At 40.6% G+C, this 22,636-nt stretch overlaps 1 protein-coding gene and 1 long non-coding RNA gene across 5 annotated transcripts; both read right to left on the bottom strand.

The window, feature by feature from the left end:
* Positions 1-5,098: 5,098 nt before the first annotated feature.
* rnf103 (ring finger protein 103) lies at positions 5,099-21,422 on the bottom strand. 3 transcript variants are annotated; one of them, XM_037077063.1, is made up of 8 exons: positions 21,070-21,422; positions 20,722-20,892; positions 14,590-14,738; positions 12,215-12,330; positions 11,358-11,780; positions 11,090-11,222; positions 10,460-10,546; positions 5,099-10,210 (listed from the first exon to the last, which is right to left on the bottom strand). In XM_037077063.1, the coding sequence occupies exons 2-8, from the start codon at positions 20,852-20,854 to the stop codon at positions 9,200-9,202; spliced, it is 2,052 nt and encodes a 683-aa protein (XP_036932958.1). In that variant the 5' UTR covers positions 20,855-20,892; positions 21,070-21,422; the 3' UTR covers positions 5,099-9,199. The 3 variants fall into 3 exon arrangements, with proteins under 3 accessions (XP_036932958.1, XP_036932957.1, XP_036932956.1); XM_037077062.1 differs by having other exon boundaries at positions 21,096-21,422; XM_037077061.1 differs by having other exon boundaries at positions 20,722-21,422.
* LOC119007401 lies at positions 16,166-19,459 on the bottom strand. Of its 2 annotated transcripts, XR_005071121.1 has the most exons (4): positions 18,781-19,459; positions 18,157-18,238; positions 17,106-17,202; positions 16,166-16,641 (listed from the first exon to the last, which is right to left on the bottom strand). It is a non-coding gene; the product is annotated as an uncharacterized LOC119007401 (long non-coding RNA). The 2 variants fall into 2 exon arrangements; XR_005071120.1 differs by lacking the exon at positions 18,781-19,459 and having other exon boundaries at positions 18,157-18,774.
* Positions 21,423-22,636: the final 1,214 nt, after the last annotated feature.

The raw sequence follows: 22,636 nt of genomic DNA, 5'->3' as shown, positions 1-22,636 counted from the left end.
CTACCCCAAGTGGTTTTTTTCATAATGTGTTGATACAGTACACATAAACATGGTGTTTGTGCATCAGCATTAAAACCACAATGAGCAGTCGTGAATGGGTCCTACTGATTTACTACCGTTGTTGCGTGAACCTGGCAAAGACACTTCACAGCATGTAAAGTCACAATTCTAAAATGCTGTGTGAAACATAAATACGATGAAATGCAAATATTTCATTTTACCACATTTACCTTATTGATTTTTGTAAATCTTTGTTTATTTTGAGTTTGGTGGAAGCATCACATTCCAAACAAGTTGGGACAAGGTCAACAAAAGACTGTTTGAAATGTTCCACCAGTAAATAGCTTAATTGGTAACAGGTGATATCATGATTTGATACAAAAAAGGCATTCTCGAAAAGCTCCGCTGTTCACAAACAAGGATGGGGTCGAGGTTCACCACTTTGTGAAACACATGATTGTATAAAAGATTGAAATGCATGGTCTCAGGAACACTTTATAAAGCTATTGTTGTTAATAGAGTTCATTTGTAAATGAAAAGAAAATGTTTTTATTTACATTTCACAACTTTTTGGAATCTGTATATACAGGCAGTATTACCAAAAAGCAGTGAAGGTAGATTCGATGTTGTTCATCTAAAACATGATAGGTGGGAGCTATGTCTTGAGTTATAGTTCTTACTGGATTAAATTGTTCCAAGCATCAAGCATGCTCCTTTTTGGATGTTTCATAAGAAATCATTTTTTAATTAAAATACAAATTTGGGGCTCTGTTGTCCTGAAACTAGTCACACATGCAAACACAGTAACAAGGGAAGAAAGAGGCTGAGAGAGACAAAAAGTTCAAAATGTTCACCTCTATGACACAGTTTAAGGTTAAACTGCACATATAGTATGAAAAAAAGTTAAAGGCTGATTAATTTATCAGAGAAACTTCTGTTTCTCTGTTACATGATATGTGAGGGTGGGGTGAGCTTGTCGGTTACAGAGATGTTTGTTTTGGTGCGTGGTGTTGAAACTGACTAAAAGTCTAAGTATTAAACAGCATTACACAAGAGGTTGCTCTTTAAGGTCTTCTGTGGTGTAACACAGAGCGGTCCAGCAGCAATCTGATAGCACCATAACATTATTTCATCAGAAAAACTTGATTTTAATAAAGTTAAGTATAACTCAATTCATCCGATGAGTCACTAGCATGAGTATGTTGGACAGCTTTGGAAATACAGCGGTTAAGTTCAAGATCCTACTGCTCATTGTGTGTTGGTCTGGGTGTCCCTTCTTCTTTTTGTTCTTTTTGACTGGCTCACCAGCTTTTGATCGTAAGTACTGTTTGTCTTAATATATTGATTAATTATTAAAATCTCCCGACTGGTTAATTATGTTGGGCCCTCTGTGGATGAGCTGCTTTTAGAGGGTCGTAACAGTCTGAAAGGTGAATTTCACAGAGACTACAATCTCTTGAACAGAGCTCACCCAACCAGAGAAGGAAGTCCTTGCCAAAGGACTGAACTTTGCATTAGCTCCAGAACACATACTGGTGGTAGATCTGATCACAGCAATAGAGTCAGCCATCAGAAACAACACGTTGGCAGACACAGAGGCAGAACAGCTACAGTTGAAGGTATCAGCCACTCTTGCAAATGCAAAAGCCCCCCCCATCCTCACTACTAAGGAATCTGCTTATTGATACTAACACTTACCAGACACTAAGGCTGGATCCTACTAGTAACTACAAAATATGGTTATAGAATAGCTGCAAAAACTGGAAAAGAACAAAGTCCCTTTGTATTGCCGACTGTACCCAGAGGAAGACATCCCATGCATCTATGGACGCCCCAAGATACACAAGGAAGGAGCACCCGTAAGCAGCAGCATCAACGCAGTTACCTATAAGATATCCACGAGCTAAGTCAGTAACCTAGCACCTGTGGTCTGTAACGCTACACCACATCAAAAACGTACAGGATTTCACCAACAAGGCAAGAGACTGTGTAGTACACATTGAAGATGATAGACACCTCAACATCAGGGTTTACAGAAAACCCACTCACACAGATTAATACTTGCTGTTCGACTCTCGAAGCCACTGGAACACAAGCTGGAGAAAAATCATTCCTTTGAGGACAACAATGTAAACATGAGAAGACAAGAGAAGACAGATGGTTTAAAAGAGGAGCAAAAACATCTTTAAACAGAGGCAGTGGCCTATGACACAACTTATCACCCACCTACCATGCTGCACTAACATCCTCCGAGGAGTTCACACTTGACCTCAATGACCCTGTGAGGACACACACACACAGGGTTTAAAGTCTGCAACTCCCTCCCAGTTAGTTAGAACTGAGGAAGCTTGTCAGATGAGAGGTGAAACATCCTCAGGAAACTGAAACAAGTCCAGTTGCCTGACGATATAACACTGAGAAGTAACACTAGATACATGGGATAAGGGGAGGGGATGGTTGAGGGAGGGGAACAGGAGGGGGCGAAAGAATACATAGTAGGTCATGGAGGGTTTTGTCAGATTAGATCATCTGGGATCAGCTTGTGTGGTCGTTATGGTTAGTACCGAGATGGGAGGAGGTGATGTGGCCGGAGAAGATTGAATAGGAAAGGTAGAAGCAAGAGGAAGGGATGCTGGGGGCTGATGGATGCATGTGCTTAGGTTGTTTGTGACTGAGGGAAAATAGTGGAAGACTGAGACAGACAGTTGTGAAAATGGAAAAGTTTGGGCAAGGTTTTGACACAAGAGAGAGTAACGGATGTAGTGATAGAAGGACCTAAATCTCTGCCAATACTGAGTTTGCACTCAAGCTAATACACGTTATACATAGACCTTACCTACCTCGAGAGCGAGTGGCAGAGGGCTGTTTGATGAACACTGTTATCCAAAAGTAAATGAGAATGCTTATACAGATTTTTTGTGCAAAGCCAAGGATTAGATGAAAACACTGACAAATATGTCACAGACTTAAGAGTGTTGGCCAGTTGATGTAACTTTGGAGATGGAGTCCATGCACTGAAACAAACTGCGAGAAAAAGACTGAAGATATCTGCTGTAGCTTTTGTGGCAGACACACGGGAGAAACAAGAACAAGCACCCAGCTTTTGGCAAGAAATGTAAAAAGTTCAGGAAGGAAAATCATTTTGCTGCCAAGTGCAAATCGAAAATGAAGAAAAGCGAGAAATGCAAGCCAGCGCATTCAGCCTCAGAGCAGGACAGTGATGCATATTAGGACATCGTGACCATAACAGAGGCAAATGGGGACATAAAGCCATTAAACCAAAGGAAAGAAAAACACAGCCAAAGTCAGCAACTCGAAATGATGAAAAAACTGGTTAACTTCCAGAGTGTGGAGCTACCTGCAGTGTTATCCCCATACAGCTCCTGAACCCAGAACCACAGCCGGAGCACGCAGAGAAGATTCCTGTGATGTACATCAAGACTACACCCACTTGGTAAATGTGAAGTCAAAATCAGAAACAATAATTCCATTCCTTTTGAGGGTATTGAGGGGTTCAGCCAGCTGGAGGAGAAGTTAGGTACAAACCTGTGGTAACAACCAGCCATGCCCAAGAATCTCTGGAGGTTAACTGGATACTGTGCTACAGCTTTGGTTTTCTTCCAGTCCACTTCGACTACATTCCCTTTGCATGATTGTTTCTGTGCATGTTGATCCTCTCTTAGACTTTGAACAATTGCCTGCAATGATTGAACGGAGGGTTTTAAACTTTCCATCCCTGGGGGGGTGCCAACACTGGGGTAGGAAGAACAGACTCAGGGCAGAGACGATTGAAGTTTCCCTTGCCATGCAGTTCTTTGTCCTTTACATCTAGGTCGCCATTTTTCTATAGTGGTTTGACTTGAAGTTGCTATGGTACCAGTCAGCTCAGACCCTTTACAGTCTGAGTCTGGTCAAACCCTGCAATGGATGCATGTATAGAATACACAGTAATATTGTCATCAGCCCTGTTAAAACATTGCAAGGTGTCACCATTAAACCAGGTTGATTCCAGTGCTTTTAGACAAATCATACAAACCACCTCTTCTCTTGCAAAATATATTGGATGTTGAATAGTCAGTGAATCAGTAGTGAGTGACTGAGTGCATGAGTGAAAAACCACTCCACAGCAACTAAATTAGTGTAAATAAGGAAGTAAAGAACAACATTTAATGAGTCCTTGACCCTGTTACTGAGTGGTGAAGAGAAAGTCACTGTTGAAGAAAACTTCCAACAAAAATCTTGTCTAGAGTTCACCCAATGGCCTGTGGGAGACTCTAAAGTCAACTTTATTTAGTATTGTTGGATGGAACTACGTCTCTTGCCTCTTAGCACCACAAACCTATGTGCCTTTTGAATTATCTGTCTTGGCCTGAGGTAACTAATTAACTAATTACTTACCTCAGATTATTTTCTGGGAGAAATTCCTAGGCTGGTGTTGTCAGCTGCCCCTTAATTATACCAGCTCACTGGCTGCCATCCTAACCGCCCGCCACACTGAGTGCGGCCAGAGGTGCGTTTTCAATTTGACATTAAAGAGGTTTTTTGTTGTTTTTTTGTATATTTTTTGTATATTCACCATGATTCCATTTCTAAAAGCAGCAAAAGAGGAAAACAACTAAGGGGTGAATAGCGTTCACTAGCTAACAGGGGCAGTAACAGGTCATCTGCAGGTTTATTTTTCATCTAGCTTATAACCATTCAAAAGTTCCCACAACCATGCCTGCACTCCAAATGCAAATACAACAGCTCTGAATTAACTTTGTACTACACCGAGACAGGTAATTTAGGATCATTTTACATACCTTTCCAGGGATGAGAACAGGTTATTAGAGATTTTTAATCTCAGTGAAGAATGCTCCCGGTTATAGAAAACATTACAATCCAGTGCAATCTAAGGAATATGTGCTATGTAACAACAGTATCAGCTGGATGAAGCTCTTAAACTAGATTTGGACGCAGAGAGCTTTAAAACAGGGTCTCGAGTAATGAGGCAGACTCAGTTGATATTGTGCTTTAATGCTGCATATTTCCACATAAAATTACAACAGATCATATCACCACATACGTAGAGAAAAGTTGTAGCTTTTTCTTGACCTAATATTCAAATTTAACAAATCTCAAAACACTGGAATCAGCTTAAGAAATATCCACCATGTGTTACTTTGTTTGATTCTGGTAATGCTGCCAAAACCTCCAAAATCCACAAAAATAATGAGGACGTGAGCTCTTTGGTGACAGCTACGGCCCTGCTCCTCTGTGCCTCTGATGCATAGTCTTCAGTTCCAGTGATCTCTACAGCTCGCATTTTTATGTGATGGAATGAGTGGAACACATGAAAAACATTCATTAACTTTGGTCCAAAATAATTAACAGCAATAATAATAATAATACAGCTCTTCTGAAAATGTGACCTAATCTGCTGGATCACAAATATACATACAGTAATTCCAATATTTGGTTACATGTCTCTTGGTCATTTTCACTTCAATTAGATTCATTTTATAGCCATCCACAAGCTTCTGGTCGTCCTCTGGCTGAATGTTTAAGCACTCCTCTTGACAGAATCTGTGAAGTTCAACTATATTTGTTGGCTTCCTGACACAGACTTAGAGATAATCCTCCTTCTTCATTATTCCATTTACTTTCTTTAGAGCACCAGATCCACTGGTAGCAAACATTTCCACAGCACAACAGCACCACCACCATGCTTCACAGTAGGTTTGGTGTTCTTGGGGTTAAAGGCCTCACCCTCTCTCCTCCAAACATACTGCTGCACATTATGGCAAAACAACTCAATCTTTGTTTCCTCCAGAAGGTTTATCCTTTGTCCATGTGATCAGCAGCAAACTTCTGAGCTTTAAATTGCCGCATCTGGAGCAAGGGGCTTGTTTCTTGCCCGACAGCCTCTTAGTCCATGTTGATGCAAAACACACTTGACTGTGCACGCTGTCACCTGTCTTCCAGCAGCTTCTTATTCATTGCAGACTTGCTTTTTGGTGGTTTATGTTTGACTCTTAAGCATCCTGAACCAGTTTTCTCTCAACAGCAGGTGATGGTTTGCATTTTCTTCTCTTGAGGGTGGCAGTGACACAACTGTGCCATGCACTTTATACTTTGCACAGTTGATTTTGGGACCTGTAACTGATTTGAAATGGATCCAAGTGACTTTCTTGATTGGTTCAAATCAATAACGTTCTCTTTCAGATCAGTGCTGAGCTCCTTAGACTTTCCCAGTGTACCATTGTAGTGTTTGTGACTGGGTCTAATGGCTGTATCAAACAAGCCCTATTAAAATGCGCCCAGAAAAGACTCCAGCTGTTCTCAACCAGAATCAGAGGAAGTTAGGAAAGCCATGCTACAAATGGCATGTCATTGAGACAGCTTTCCGTAATCACCACAATTGATTGTTCACATTATTAAATTACTCAGCTGATTTGGTCATATTTTCAGAAGACCTAAAATAAATTGCTTATTGAACCAAACTTTATGATTTTTTTTTTTTTAATGAGAAAGTAGTATATGTTCTGCTCACTCCATCACAGAAAAAAAAAAAGAGTTGTAGAAATCACTGCAGCTCAAGACTGCCATGATATACTGGACATGCTCCTTACAACTATTAATCACAATATTTATTACACCTTTTCTGTGCACCTACCAGAACCTTACCAACCAGAATTATAACAAAATAACTCCCAAAACCAAAGTTCTGGAACATCTCATTTATTAAGTGTTACTGCTCTCTATGTTTTTTTTTTCTTTTCTTGCCCTTCACACACAGAAAGAGGACAGGAAGATGCTGAACAATTACATTTTATCACCTTAAAAGCTAATCAAATTATAGTTAGTTCTGGACATTTCAAATCAAGATTCTCTTTTAAATAATGCAGGAAAAAGAAACAACCTGCTAGCAGCTAACTGTCAACAAAATGTAATCATTAGAATGGCATGTGTAAGTTTCAAGGGTAAACTGTAACCTAAACATCAGGCAATACAATACAGAGGATATGCTTCCTTTGCTTGCTGGAGTTTTCTGCGTTTGCCACAGGACGCTAGCAGCAGCAGCAGCAGCAGCAGCAGCAGCAGCAGCAGCAGAGCTTCCCGACCATGTGGGAGCTTTTTGTTAAAAAATAAACGATTGATTGAGTCAAAAGTAAACTGGGTTTCTCTCTATCTATATGTATTGCTGAGCATCAGGGCCCTTGAGGAGGATGAAACATGACAACAGCTGACAAGTGACAGAGCTTCGCTTACTGAACCTCAGGTTTTGTTGGGTAATTAAAGGGCTAATGTAAAGACAGACTTGGGATTCTCTTGTGCCCCTGTACATTTAAAACCCATCATGTGAAATTCACATCAGGATGTCTCACTCACATGTCCATTTTTGGTAAAGGCGAGGGTCAGCCAAAAACCGCCACCATGATGTTGCACTGTGTCCGTGTACGGTTACCTCACAGAGAGACATTTAAAAGAAATACATATGCAAATGAATTTGCATGGATTACTGACAGTACAGCGAGGCTGGAGCGGTCAAAACTGTAGAAACCAATATAATCCTACAATAATAACATGATCATCCGAATTGTGTTTGTGTCCACCAAATGAATATGAATTTGATTTGATAATAATAATAATAATAATAATAATAATAATAATAATAATAATAATAATAATTTGTTCCTGGGGGAAGCATCTGACTCTTTCTGAATCTGTCTGTTGTGCAGCTGAAAACACAGAGACTAAAATGCTCTGCTGAGCTGAGGGCAGCTGCACAGTCCATGATAATTCTCTGTGGATTCGTCACTACGAGCAGCACCTCTGACGTGACACAATCATTTGACCCACTGCTAAATATAAAGTTTTCCTTAGTGTAGCTTTAACATTTTCAGATGCTGTACAGACCTCGTGGCACCTGGCTGTGATCACGGTCACATGCAGAGGAACGACATGGCTGCTGCCCGGTGGTGGTGGTAAATGTTTATATTTAAAACATATTATAGTACAAACCCAGAAGTACAGGATTTGTGCCAAAAACATTTCTGTGTGCCCGAGGCCTTGCTGATGAAATTTCGTTTGACTCCTCCAACATATGGCCTCATGTTTTGTGACAACACATTGCTGTTGACCTGCTTCATTATTTGGGTGGATCTGTGGAGACTTAAGCTTGACAGAGAAAGAACAACGGTGCATCTTACTGGTGGCTCATCTTGACTGAGCCAAGGCTCACCAACACAGATTTCCACAACCTTTTTTTTCAACGCATAGCTGTTGGGATTTTATTGATCCAAAAAGACGTAGCAATACTGCAGCACAGCAAACAGTCAGCACCAGTTGCCTCACTGCCATCATTTTCCTTCATGTTTCAGTGTCTCTGAAGTGAGAAACGTTCTGCGTGGTTTAAAGTGTTGCACCATTGTAAACATATCAGCATCATGTTGATGCCAGTGCCCGGGCAGAAGTATGTGTATTCTCTCTGGATGTCTCAATAAATACACGGAATTGTGCAAAAATGAACATTCTGAGGAGCTGTTGGTTTGGTAATATATATTTCAAACCTTTTCATTAATTTGAATTGTGACCAATACATCTCTCCTGTACTCACCAGTGAGAAGGATCAACAGAGATGATCATCCTGTTCCCTTATTTCTTAGCACAGTTCTAATCACAATAGAAACATTTACATGGAGGTTAGTGCGCTTGCTGTCAGATGGGATGGGATGGAGCAGAGTGTTTACATGTTGTTAGTATACAATTGTGTTCCGATACTGTTGGTTTGATATAGTAAGTAGCTTCTTGTCTTGCGTGTGATGACATCGTGTGACAGAAATCTCCTTCAGATGGTCCTTTATGTGGTAAACTGACTCTACGTTGTCCACAGTCCCGGAAAGAGCACGACTTGATGATAAAAGCACGACTAAAAAAAGTTTTATTGCACTACAAAGTTTACTGTGACTACACCTACGATCACCGTGTGAATCAACATCGTCTCTGTACAGAAACCATGGTGACAGGGCTTTCATAGGTTCATCTGTCTGCCATGACGGCCCGCGCGTTGCCTTCAACGGAAATGGAAATAAGCTATTCGAGTGCTCATGGCAACATCAGGTTGGATCACACCGACTGACAATGTTTTCTACTTCATCCCTGTGTCTCGTCTTGAGAGGGGAAATGGTGATAAGAGGGGCCCAGGTAGATATACTCATCAGTCATGCAGTGTGTTTTCAGGAGAGCTGCTCGGTGCAACTCTCTGTTGTTTCTTTTTATAGCTGGGCCAGCGACACACTGGACAGCAGTGTCTGCCTCCTGCCAACCACACCACAATGCACTGCTGATGAAAGGCATGGCCACAGGGCAGACCCATCAGCAGCTCCTCGCTCACAAAGTTCTCCAAACACACCACGCACTCTGAGCACTGCAGCATGTCACGGGGCCAAACCGACCAGTCGCAGTGCTGATGGTTAGAGACGCCATCAGGTGTCGGACAGCCGTCCTCCTGCTCCGTTTCAGCCGATGACGACGAGCTTCCGTTCCAGTGATGGCAGCAGAAGGACGACTCAGCAGCAGCAGCAGCAGCAGAGTCCGTGTTGTTGTATGCAGGGAGCTGTGTGTTGCTGTCCTGGTAGCACAACGATCTCTTGGGCCTTCTGTAGCTGTGTGGAGGTCTGCCGGGATCTGCAGCAGGGGAATCTGTCTGCTCGCTGCTCTCTGCGTCTGAGTGTGAACTATCTGTCTCTTCGTCCGGCTTTCCGTCAGAATCCTCTCTCCTGTGCTGACCATCAGCTCTGAACCTCCAGGTTGGCAGGGCTTTAATGTAATCCATGTTTACTAATGGGCGAAGCCAGAGGTCAGGAAAAGCCAAACGCTCAAATAAGAAGTTGGGATCATCCTCCCAGTCTGAGTGGTCAGACGGGACCTGTTGCAGTGATGTAATTGGGTGGAGCAGATAGGAAGTGTACCAGTCCCACAGGCTAGCCAGCCACTCCAGGTTGGTAGTGCTGTCCTCTTGGCTTCGGATGCCACAGCGGCGTCTCTTCTCAAAGTAGTCAACCAGCAGGCCATGGGCCAGATAGGTGGACAAGAAGAGAGCTGGGTGGGATGAGTAGAAGGTCCAGTCAGCTCTAACCAGGCTGGCCAGTGTGGTGGTGTCAGCATAACGGAGCAGCTTCAAACTGTAGCCATGCAGATTGTCCAAGTAGGGCAGCTGGAGGAGAGCCTGGGGGGGAGTGATCAATCAGTGATTAGTGGTCAAGTATTACAGATTCAACTCTCCACTCAGTTAAAATAGTAAGGTTGGATAGTAAGGTTAGTAAGGAAGTCTGTCAATCAAACTGGCAACTACATGTTTGTACTGAAATGGGAAACTTTTTTTTTTTTTTACGGCTTGCTGCTTCTCTTCTCCACACACACACACACACACACACACACACAGTTCCCCCAATGCACTCAAGTGAGTGGCTCTTACCAGCACAGGGAGCCAGGACACCAACAATATGGAGTTGTAGGTTCCAAGTGTTCTGATCAGGACTACAAACCGCTTCACTGTCGCCCCCTGTCCATAAAACATAATATATGTTAAAAATAAAAGCGTGAAAGACAATGCAGATGTAGCAAAACTACAGTGTAGAAAAACTGATACAAAATGTCCTGCATTCAAAGTTTGACTGACAGTAGTTAGAACATTGCCAAATGGCCCCTTTGAAATTCTGTTACTATATATTGTTTTTTTTTTTATTTCATTAATGTGTCAAGCTGCATTTTAATGTTCCAGCTGGTCATTGTGAGCTAAACTGCAATGCTTTACGTGCTGTTAGGTTGTAAAAATGCACAAATGCATTTTATAAGCCCATTGTGTGTTTTCTATGTAAAACAGTCACATGTACGGGATGATATGTATGTATGAGTATGGGACCTGCGCCCAAACACATCTGTGGTCATGTGTGGACTGTCTAATCCAAGAGCACCCAGAGTATAAGTATTAAGTTGCATTAAAGGGCAACACCCAAGTATGAGTTTAAGTATAACAAGATTGCACTCGTGTACAGGAGTAAATGCACAGTCCCCCATTTTGTCTTATGGAGTAACAGGATGTGACCTGTGTGATGAAGAGATCCATCCAGGCCAGCAGGTTGATCAGGACCAAACTGAGGACAAACAGATCATTAACCTCTGGCTGGACCGAACGCAGGAACGTATCCATGGCAGCCAAGGACAGGAACTCCCCGGTACTACAGAGAAGAAAGGAGGAGCAGAGAGGAGAAGGAAAACAGATCAAAAAGTGAGATTGGAGTAAGATGTAAAAAAAATAGAAGTATGATAAGTATTAACAATAAGCCACTATCATTTCCATCTTCAACCCTCACCTGTTGCCGTAGCGGTAAATGCCCTCCGGCATCTTGAGGATGTAGGCGGGGCTCTGTGTCACACCAATCTCTGATAGGCTGCTGTGGTTGTCCCAGTTGCGAATGTCCACGTAGATGAACTCAATTCGGCCGGTGAACTTGATGGACAGCGAGGAGAAGAAGGCGGGCGGCTGGGCCAGACGGGCGAACAGAAACATCTTCACCGGGTGGGCTGGGTCAGGGCGCCACTCCTCCACCAGCTGCTCAGACTGACTCAGTGTTTTGATTCGATGAGCTACATGCGAGGTCATCCAGCGGAAGATTTGCTCAGTTTCTATGCGACGGCCGTTGTACTCTTTTAGCATGACTTTGCCCTTTGACGCTGAAGTCTGAGGAACGGACATGATGAGAGTGGAACGCAGCCAGCCCCGCTTGATACATGACCTGGTCGGCAGAACAGAGAACCACTGCGTCAGAGTTACAGACAGACTTTGTCCTGGAGCCCTGCTCTGTTTACACACAGGACATGTGGAACCTGACAATTACTGGACAGTCTTTCTTTGTCCCACTGGAACACCAGCATATCACCCACACTAAAACTGACATGTACTGTGTACTGATAAGATTCCCCATATCGATAGTTCTGTGCTTCATAAAAAATGCAATCATCCAGACGCAGCTCCAGATGCTGAAATTGAACAACACTGTCAAAGTACAAGCAATACATCCCTATCACTGACTGATGTCTAAAATGTCTAAAATACGTGCCAAAGTGAACGCAGCTTCTCGCGCAAACTGGCTAGCTAAACCGGAACAAAAGAAATCTCATATCCTGACTTGGACAACTCAGTGCTTCTGAGGGAGAACCCGTATATCACCTGTAGTCATCAGAACAATTGAAGGTTCCAGTTCTGATCCCAAACTGGGACACTTTCTGCACCATCTTCCCCCAGTTTGACTGACTGAGCAGAGCCTCCCGGTCCTGAGCAATGACCTGCAGACACACACAGGGACATGACAGGGTCAGACAGGTATTACCAAACAGATGTGTTGAGGGACATGGAGACCCTTCTGACAGAGTAAGAACAAGTCTTGACTTCTACTTCTCCTTCTTAGTATTTTATACACATCTCGATTAATGACAAAAAGTAATTCAACAACATCACATCTGTTGTTTTTGGTAGTGAGATCATGTCAGCTTGATTTATCCCTTTCAGAGAAGAAAATACAAAACAGGCTTATTTATTGGGCATATGTGTATGCCCCTTGTTACCATGCAGTTCAAAATCTGATCACAAGAGAAACTATTAACTCTCCTTTTTAGTTGTTTTCACACAGTGATAAGCAAATATTTGATATGGCAGCCTTGCAAAACCCCAGCAAAGCCAGCTCATGCAGATGTTCACATAAGCTCATCAAATTACAGAGAGATGAAATAAACCAACACAGTGACTGCTGAAGAAAATAAAAGATTTAGAAAAGTAAAGAATCCTTAGTTTGGCATAACCATAAGCTTGTTGCCAACGAGTTCTGCATGTCTCACAGTTAGGACTTCTGCCAAGCCTTATCTAGGGTGTTCATTTTCATGACTACCTTTGACCCGATCTCCACCTAGTATTAACTGTGACGCAATGAAATGTTAGTTGTATCTGTTGACATTATCTAGACAATGAAATCTATTCATGGGCCTTTGCATTGGCTTATACTGAGGAATGTGACCTGTAGTTTAAATATCGCAGGTTTTTCATCTTAGCTATATGTGCATTTAAAAAAAAAAAAAAAAAGTATATATAAAAATCTGAGGGCCTTCTGATCGATTTCCTGTTTCAATCAATAAAAGGAAAAAACATGTTTTTCTTGTTTTTTTTTTTTTTTGTTCAGAATCCAAAAATGAAAAACCACAAAACCAAATTCAAATAAGGGGTCCAGTTTTGGTTTTGGTCTGCGTATCAATCAACTTTGTTTTTCGTACTTTTGATTTTATGCTCAGATCAAAAAAAGGCAATGAAAAAACTGTGATCTGTGTGTGAAAGCAGTACTCAAAACTCACTTTGTAAACTGGCTCCTGACTGGCATCAAATCACTATGTAGTTGTGGGTGATTTGGCTTATATTGCCCTACAAAGTCTAACCGCAGTAACTACACAAACTGAGGAAATCGGCTTAAAAGACTGTCCAGCGGTTACATTCTTCTTGAATATGTATCCTAAGTTATTGTCATGTCTTAAAAAGCATGACAATCATTTGACATGTGACCCTAAAAATGCAGGCATCTCAAACAGACATACGGTCTTGGTCAAAAGTTTACATACACTTGTAAAGAACATATATCAAATAACGTATATCATGGCAGTTTTCAGTTCCAACGATTTCTAAAGCTCTTATTGTTCCATGATGCAATGAGTGGAACACATACTACTTTGTCAACATTTTGGTTCAATAATTAATTAATTGGGGTTCTTCTGAAAATGTCACAAAATCTACATACAACAAATCAAACAACCAATTTAGGTGATCATGGAAAGTTGTGTGAATTAAATGTTCTTTGTACCTCTGAACTTCTTCTGAGTGATTCTGATTGATAACAGCTGATGACTTTTCTGGGCCTGTTTAAATAGGGTTTGTTTGATTCACCCATTAGATTCAGCCACAAACACTACAGTGGGAAAGTCTAAGGAGCTCAGCATTGATCTGAAAGAGCACATTATTGATTTGAACAAGTCAGGAAAGTCACTTGGAGCCATTTCAAAGCAGTTACAGGTCCCAAGATCAACTGTACAAACAACTGTTTGTTAGTATAAAGTGCATGGCACAGTTGTGTCACTGCCACCATCAGGAAGAAAACAACAAAAAAAATTGAGCACCTAATTGAGATGAACATGGCCAAGAGACATTTAACCAAATATTAGAATAACTGTATGTTTAGTTTTGATCCAGCAAATTTGGTCCCATTTTCAGGAGACCTATGATAAATAAACCTTTATGGGGCAGTATGGCATTCAGATTGTGACGTGTTTGTACATTTAAACCTATGTAAAGAGGTATACTTTTAAATATTGGGGACTTGTGCAAGAAAGATCTTCTTTAACAAAAAGAATGGTCAAAATCAAGACAGCATAGTGAAATGTTAAGTCAAAAAAGTTGAATGATGACAAATTAAGATAAAGATGATGGATTTCTTCTGTTGTGTCGTGTCCCCCTAACCCCTTCACCCCAACAGTGCAGTTTATTGCACAATAATGGAGTGCTTTTACCTGAACCAGCCAGATCCCATCTTTAGTGTCCTCGACCAATTCATAGAAATGCATCTCGCCACTGAAGTGTGTGGTGCTGGCATCTCCTGCCTCTGTCTGCTCCTTCTCTTTCTTGATGGCTGAGTAGAGTTCCCCCTGTGTCAATTCTCCTGCGGGGGAATAAAAAAAATAGTGCCATCATTGGATTATTGCAGATAAGTAGCCCATTTAGATATGAAGTCGCAAAAAGATGAGTGTCACATGTTGGCCATTACTCTTACAGACTGGACACACTAATACACACTGTGCTGCATGGCTGCATCACTGAGCTGCCACTGCCAATTTGCATGTCTGTGTTCACATAGGCTGTGTGACAGCTGCGTGAAGAGAGTACACAGGAAAGAAAATGTCCCTCAACTATTGTGTGTTCTCTTCATGCCTGTGACATATTCTACCCATAAAGACATCAACACTGTGGTGAAAAAGTAGTGCGCGCCTACTGAGTCCAGCCTGTTATTAGTGTTGAATATTTTCCAGAGTGACATGTACAATTAAGTCCCTAAAGCACCACAGGTAAGGGTGAAAACCAACAAGGTTGTTCTTCACATTTGATGTAAACATGCCTCCTAAGTGAGACTGATCATAATAATCTAAGGAAGTCCAAGATGTTAAGAATATTATATATAGTTTCAACCCAATCCAGTGAAGAATTAGCGACTGGTGTGGTTTAGAATACATACAAGGAATCAGAAAAATGCTGACATTTAGCTCCTCAGAAATAAATAACTAAAAAAGTATGTGTTGTTCAGCTGTAGGATTTTGAAAGATACCATTAATATGGTGTTGGTGAGTTGGTGGAATGACCCATTAGTACCGGTAGTTTCATGATTAAACTCCAGTTCAATGTAATGCTGTGTTACTCAAAATAATATGGCGAGAACACCCTTATTCTCTTTTGCAATCGGTCAAATGTATTGGACATATGGAGACATCATAACCCACCACCCTCAGTGGCTTCAGCAACTGAGCCTCGTCTGCCATCTGATCAGCCATCTGTAGCATGTGCAGCTCTCAACAGCAATGAATAAAAAGTGGGATATCTAATGATTAAGACTTTTTCATGAAGGTTTTCTGTCAAAGGAGTCAAAAGCCTATTTGTTGTGAATTTCACACCCCTGTGAAAAAAAGATGCATAAAGACACTTTGGTGTAGAAGTGGTAATACAGGGAGAGAAAGAGAGAAGCAAGGGGTGGCGATATGAATAAAACCTGTTAACACTGTAATAGAATTTAATATTATAATAGCAGTATACATACATCAAATATACAAAATATTCAGGAAATGCAAGCGAGAAACTGTACTGGGTGGACTTCTATCTGAGGTACATACTACCGATCATGAATCTTGAGCATTAGTTGACACTAGCACTCAGATAGACTTGTCATTTGGATCAAGTGGAATGTTTCCTCTGTCTCAGCAATCACACTTTCAGCTGATAGCCCCAGCACTGCTGCTGCTATTACTGACCCCTTATCAGTAATAAAAGCGATGACACGGACAAATAAGACCAAATAAATAAATGATGGTAAAAAAGGAGTCAAAGTGATCTAATTTTATTGAAATTATGTGATATTGCAATTATAAAATAACAAGATAATCTAATATTGTGATTCATAACAATCAAAAAAAGCCAGATCTTAATGAACAGTTTGTTGCCTTGAAGAGTTGAAATGATTCTGGCTCTTGTTTCCATCACTTATCATAACTGTCTATGACGGAGGTTATAGCTAATTTATGTTTAATTAAACTTAAATATCTCACACATGGCAATCACCAAAATACTGTTTTTTCCACAACCATCAGATTCATTATTTTTCCATCTCCTAGTGGACACTTCTCATGGGTGGAGGAAGGGCTGAAGTGGTTGGAGTTAGCCCAAAGATGGCTCCTCCAAAATTATGATGTCACAATTACCCACAGCCAGCTTGTGGTGTTCTAACAGTTAAAATCAGTTCTTATATTAACAACAAATAACACATGTCCAAATGGAGTTTCAGGGCCAATCAGCACCATCTGCAACAAAAGACAGAAAAAGACATGATGGTTAGAATGGTAGAAGGTTGTTCATCATATACAAGTAAAGCTCGAAGGTAAGACAACTCTCTGTTTTGCTCTCGCCTCTTGTTGAAGATATATTTGCCGGTTTGATGCAACTGACAACACAACCTCTATCTACCCACGGTCATTACATTTCAGCCGCCCCAAAGCTTTCCCTGAAGACATCCACAAATTGATATTTGACTGTCTGTTCCAGTTCTATAAAACATATTAACAAATCAAAAGTAATCTCTGCACAACTTCCATAATTCATAAACAAGAAACCAATCTTAGAAAATGTCAAACTTTGGAAGATCTGCAGAACAAAGAAGACTGCAGTGAACATGAAGTCAGTATCAACATAGAAAGCTGACAGTCACTTTATGAATGAGAGGTGCTGTTTGCTTCATCTTCCCGCTGCACTGATCTCCAGTTCTTACATCGTCTCCCACAGGCATCAGTACCTCCACAGCCCCAGAGAGAAAACTCGTACTGTCTGCTGGACGACCAACAGCCTTCACTGCAGCGAAACCAAGTCTAAATAGAAGACATTTTATCGAGGGAGAAAACATCAGATTGGTGCATCCCAATTAACACATGGGAACTTGGGCACAGTTTCTCACGTAGAATATTGGCAATGTGTAAAATGCAGCTCTCACATACAGAGCCGAGCTGTTACAAGCCACTCTGTGTCCATAGGTCCGCGACAAGTTCATGTTCAGCATTCAATGTTTTAAAAATATATATATAATTTTGTTCAGTTACATGGTTATTATATCTGTTCAAGGTATCATAAAGTGCACATACCATAAATGACTTGAACTCTTTAGAAAATGTTAATGTAAGCAACATTATGAAACCCACATCAGGCACTCTTAACAATTCCACTTTCATGGTAAATACAACTGTTAAATGAAAACACATCCATTTCAAGTCACATGCATGAAGTGTAAGTGCAGTGCTGCTGTTTCCTCTAACCCCTTCCAAATGCTAAAATGCAGGTCACTGAAACAGAACTATCAAAAAATATTCTGATGAAACTCTGACACTTATGCCAGTGCTTGTTGTCATCAGGACTCATCAGGCTATCTGATGCAAGCTCTTGCAGTTTGTAATCTCTTTAACTGTCCTTGTCAAACACTGGAGTTACCACACATTGTGGGCTGAGGCAGACCGACTGATGAACTGACACAGAGACAGTCTGTCTAACACTGTGAGCACAAATAAAACCAATGGTGCCAAATATGAAACATTTGGCGCAGACAGACTGACATCAAAGAAAAAAAGGTTAGGTCCAAGGTTGAACCTGGTCAAAATTTAAAGTATCTTACTACCATTAAACCAGGGTAAGAACAGTGCTGTTTGGATTTGGAGGCTAAGTGCAGTGGCCACTCTACTTATAAACTAAGTGTATAACTTCAGTCTTCTGCCTACCAAGAAAGCTTTCTGATGGTCATGTGCAGTGTATGTTTTGAGGTAACAGACATTTACCTTTAGCTGACATCAGGTCTGATGTCTTCAGTGGTGTTCTTGGTATGTGCTGACGATGTGAACTGGAGCTTTCTCAAGGCCTCTGGAAAATACAAAATTTGACCTATTAGCTACAGGATGATTTGTTTAAAACAACAACACCAGCCCCTTCCTAATTAACCTCTGTAACTCTGACAGTTACCCAGTGATGCAAATACAACTTTAACTACTGTATAATCAATACCAATTGATGGTGGTCATTTTGTGCATCTGCTAGCTAATCTCCACAACATATCAATACATTACAGTAACATTAAATCAAATAAATGTTAGCCAATATTGCTTTGAGTTACTGTAACAAAACCCAAGACGTAACATCAGATTTTCTGTTTGTGATATTAGACATACATCGAACATTTTCAAGTTTTAAACACGACAGACATTAACATTAACTTGTGCTTAAGTTAAACAAGTTAACATTAGCTTAGCTATTGCCCGACTATTTGCTTTCAATTACAAACACTGACTAGCTCTTTCCTGACGAACTACAGAAAAAAAGACATCACTTAAAACCATAATGTTAAGAATGGTAAACATTCCTTCAAGAAAGTGTGTTTCAACGATACCACAATTTAAGTATTTTACCTATTCATTGACTGAATCCATCCACATCAACAGACAGGACAGACCGCTGTTCAGTGAGCTGGAAGCTGTATTGAACCGTTTTCCACAGCCGTTGATAACTCGCTCCACTTTCCCGAACATCTTAGAATCTTGCTTGCGAATGTTTAATTCATGAATTGGATTAAATGTCCAGTTAATGACTTTTTTTCAAATGTGTGTAATGACACGTTTTTGATTGTACTGTAAATCAGATGGTCATAGGAAGAAAGATAGATGAAAGATGGTCATAGCGATAGATAAGAACTCCTTTATAACTATATAATATATTATATAATAACATATAATAACACTTCACTATATGGACTGAAGTTTCAACTTTAACCCCTAACCCACACATTTCAACTTTACGAAATTATCTCTCAGAGAACCTTTGGAAAACATTCCCTAAAAGGTACTGTGACGGTTTTTCAACAATAACCTTTAGACGACACTCAAAAATATCCTTAGGGGTATGTACTCTAAATGTTACACAGAGGTTTCACAAATTAACCTTCTGAAAACCCCCCAGGGAACATCCCATCAAGGTTCTCTGAAGGTTACAGAAAAATATCCTTTAGAGAACTCTCACAGAATGTTCTCTAAAGGTTTTCTCAAGGTTACATAAATTGAGCCTCTGAGAACCCTCAGAGAACCCTCCCTAAGAAAGCTTAAAGAAATACATACATACATACATACATACATACATACATACATACATACATACATACATATATATATATATATACACACACACACATATATATATATAAACCTTTAAAATAACATTCCTAAAAAGGTTAAAAGGCAATCCTTAAGGGAACATTAATTGAGGGTTATCTGTTTGCTGGGAAATATATCTTTTTCCATGAGTAAATTAAAAAGCTCTTCTCAGAGGAAAATAAAGTCCCAGAACACTGTCATCGCAACTAGACTGCCCTTCTAGCAAGATCAATGGACACATAGCATGAATATTAGCAGAGATAGTGCTAAGTGTCACTCAGACAGAAGTTCTTCTTGTGTACTGAAGCGCCACTCTGCTTTTATTAGCCCAATAGGAGGATGACATAACATTCCCAGATTTTACAGGTGGGCTGTCTGCAGGGCTGCCCTGGTGACTGTACCCAACAAGCCCAGAGACACTGCAGGTGCCATGGCCAGTCGTGGTGGTATGTTTACCAGGGCAACTATGGCTCACAATCTGCTACATCAGCTCTGCCGCTGGCCATTTGTACTCAGTAACAGTGAGAAAAAAAAAAAACAGCACAACCCATTAACACCACACAGCCACTGAACATGATAGGGAGGGAGGCCAAAGGCATTGGTTTCTTTTTACCTGCAAAACCAGTGGAGCAGGTCGTGCAAGAATATTAGTGGGATCCATAATTACACATCCCTGGGAAACTACAAATGCTGATATTTAAATGATACACTAAAATCAGATCTGTTATTTGACATGCTCTTATAATATGAATACAATATTTATCAGCTGGTGTACACAGTGGAGCCAACTTCACATCCCACACAACCTTGCACCAGTAAACAAGCTACAAAATAAAAGTCTAGAAAGTATAATGTTACATCTGGTATAATGTATACATATATATGTATATGTACATTTTTATAGTTAATAAATATGTGACAAATAATATAAATAATAGCATGAGTATCTTTCATGATAATAACGAAATCTATGAACAGATTATTCATCAACATTCAGAGAATAGAATTGGCCTACATTTGATTTAAAGGGCTGTTAGGAGGGTGCTGGACCGATTAAGGCTGAGAATCACTGTTTTAGAGACTTGACTATGACTCATCATTATGTGGTGATGAGTCAACTTGTTTACAACTTCACAAAGGGTCACACGTAGAAGAATACAACACGTTCGTGGACACAAAGACACCCCTGGCCCCGACCTTTACCTGATTTCTCAACGAGCTCGCTCACATCCTTCTTCTCGGCCAGTCCAGAGTATCCCAGCCCCCGACACTCCAGGATGGTCTTCAACTTCTTGTAACTGAGAGTGACCGGATCCACAAGCTGTGTAGCGAACATGCCAGTCTCGTACCAAACTACCGCCTCAAAAATCCTCGCTAGCGCAAACAACATTATGAAATACAAGAGCAAGAAAAACAGTTTCAACCACATCTTGTAGCCGGACGAGAGCGCTGCTGGCACAAGACAATTTCGGTCAGTGGCAGTCCGTGACAACTGCACAGGCTACAAGTTTACAATCACTTTCTACCCATTCACAACAGATATTAGCTCACATAAGATATATGTAAAGTCGTCAGACCTTCATGGTTGAATGACGTATGCCCGGGAAGGTATTCCCTGGCCGTTTACTGCTTAAACCAGCGGTTTATATTCATGAATTCTGCTAACTAATTAGCTTAGCATTGCAGGTAGGCCCTGGTGATGTATCAACCAAAACAAAGATGTGTCGTCAGCTCAGGTGTCGGCGGCGCTGCTGCAGTTTGACGCTGAATGTCAGCAGCGGGTTGGGCCGGACTGTCGCGATCCCATTTGTTGTCAACGTTACAAAACGACGACAATTACGGAGAGTTTAGCTCCGATCAGCTGGTGTACACAGTGGAGCCGACGTCACATCCGGCACCACCTTGCACAAGTAAACAAGCTACAAAATAAAAGTCTGCTAAAGTAAAGTATAATGTTAATTTGTCAAAATACAGCTCTGTCATTTGTACTTCAGTCCTATAACTGACAAAAAAAGTGTAATATGTCAGTATTTATTGTCATATGCAGAGTAAGGAACATGTTTCTCTTTATATTGAAATTCTTCCTTTACTGTCCACAGAATGCCAACAATGAAAAAAGGAAATGTATACAACAAAAATATACAAAATAAAACACTTGTAATACACACATGTGATAAATTAAAAAAAAAGGCAACAACAATATATTATTATTATTATTATTATTATTATTATGAATATTATGTATTTCTATATACATATATAAATAATAACAATAACAACAACAACAACAATAATAATAATAGAGGTATGACATCTTATATATCATTAGAACAACACCATGTTGTGTGATGACGTTCCATTCGTACTAGCTAGCTTAAAATAAATTAAGGCAAAACTAGCTAATTATGCTAGATAATGAAGCTGTGATAGCTGCTGAGGGTGCTTGTGAATCATCTGAATGTCAAGCCTGCTAACTGTTGCTGCTGTTCAGTGTTCCTCCTCCTACCTAGAGTGTCTGACATTGTGCTGAAATTCTCTGACCAATACAGACAAATCATTACCCCTATTGTCGGGCATGTGTTGCTATTTAATCGTAGTGCAACCTCTTTTCTATTTTACTAATGTATTCACAAGTAGGTAATATTTTTTCATGTTGAACTACTGGTGCAAGTAGAAGCGTGCGGCCTGTAAAAGTTGTTTGTCCTCTCTCTGCTGCAGCTACGTGTTTTTACTAGTACAGCAATGTTACAGTTAAACCCTGTTACTAGATAAATGCCAGTTTTAGATTAAATAAAGCTTATTTGTACAGCACTTACTTTATATGAAATAGAATAACTCAACAGACTCAATGCAGTGGTGTAACAGTATGGATAATCATAACCTAATCTCGCCTCTTGGTGCCAAAATAGCAAGAGCCGGCCCTGCTGTTGAGACTGCTGCGGAGGTTCAGTGATGTTTTCAGCCTGTCTGGCAGAAACACTGGCAGGTACACCTTCATTAAACACCACATTAGTACTGTTGACCACCATCAACAGTGTGCCTATTCAGCCAGAGGAAGGAGCGGTGACTAAACATCAGGTGAATAGTGTATTGGCTGATGGGATGGTGGAGGAGAGCC

This window comes from Acanthopagrus latus, chromosome 18 (genome assembly GCF_904848185.1).
Source record: "Acanthopagrus latus isolate v.2019 chromosome 18, fAcaLat1.1, whole genome shotgun sequence".
NCBI classification, from domain to species: Eukaryota; Metazoa; Chordata; class Actinopteri; order Spariformes; family Sparidae; genus Acanthopagrus; species Acanthopagrus latus.
This window is presented reverse-complemented; position numbering and strand designations above follow the sequence as displayed.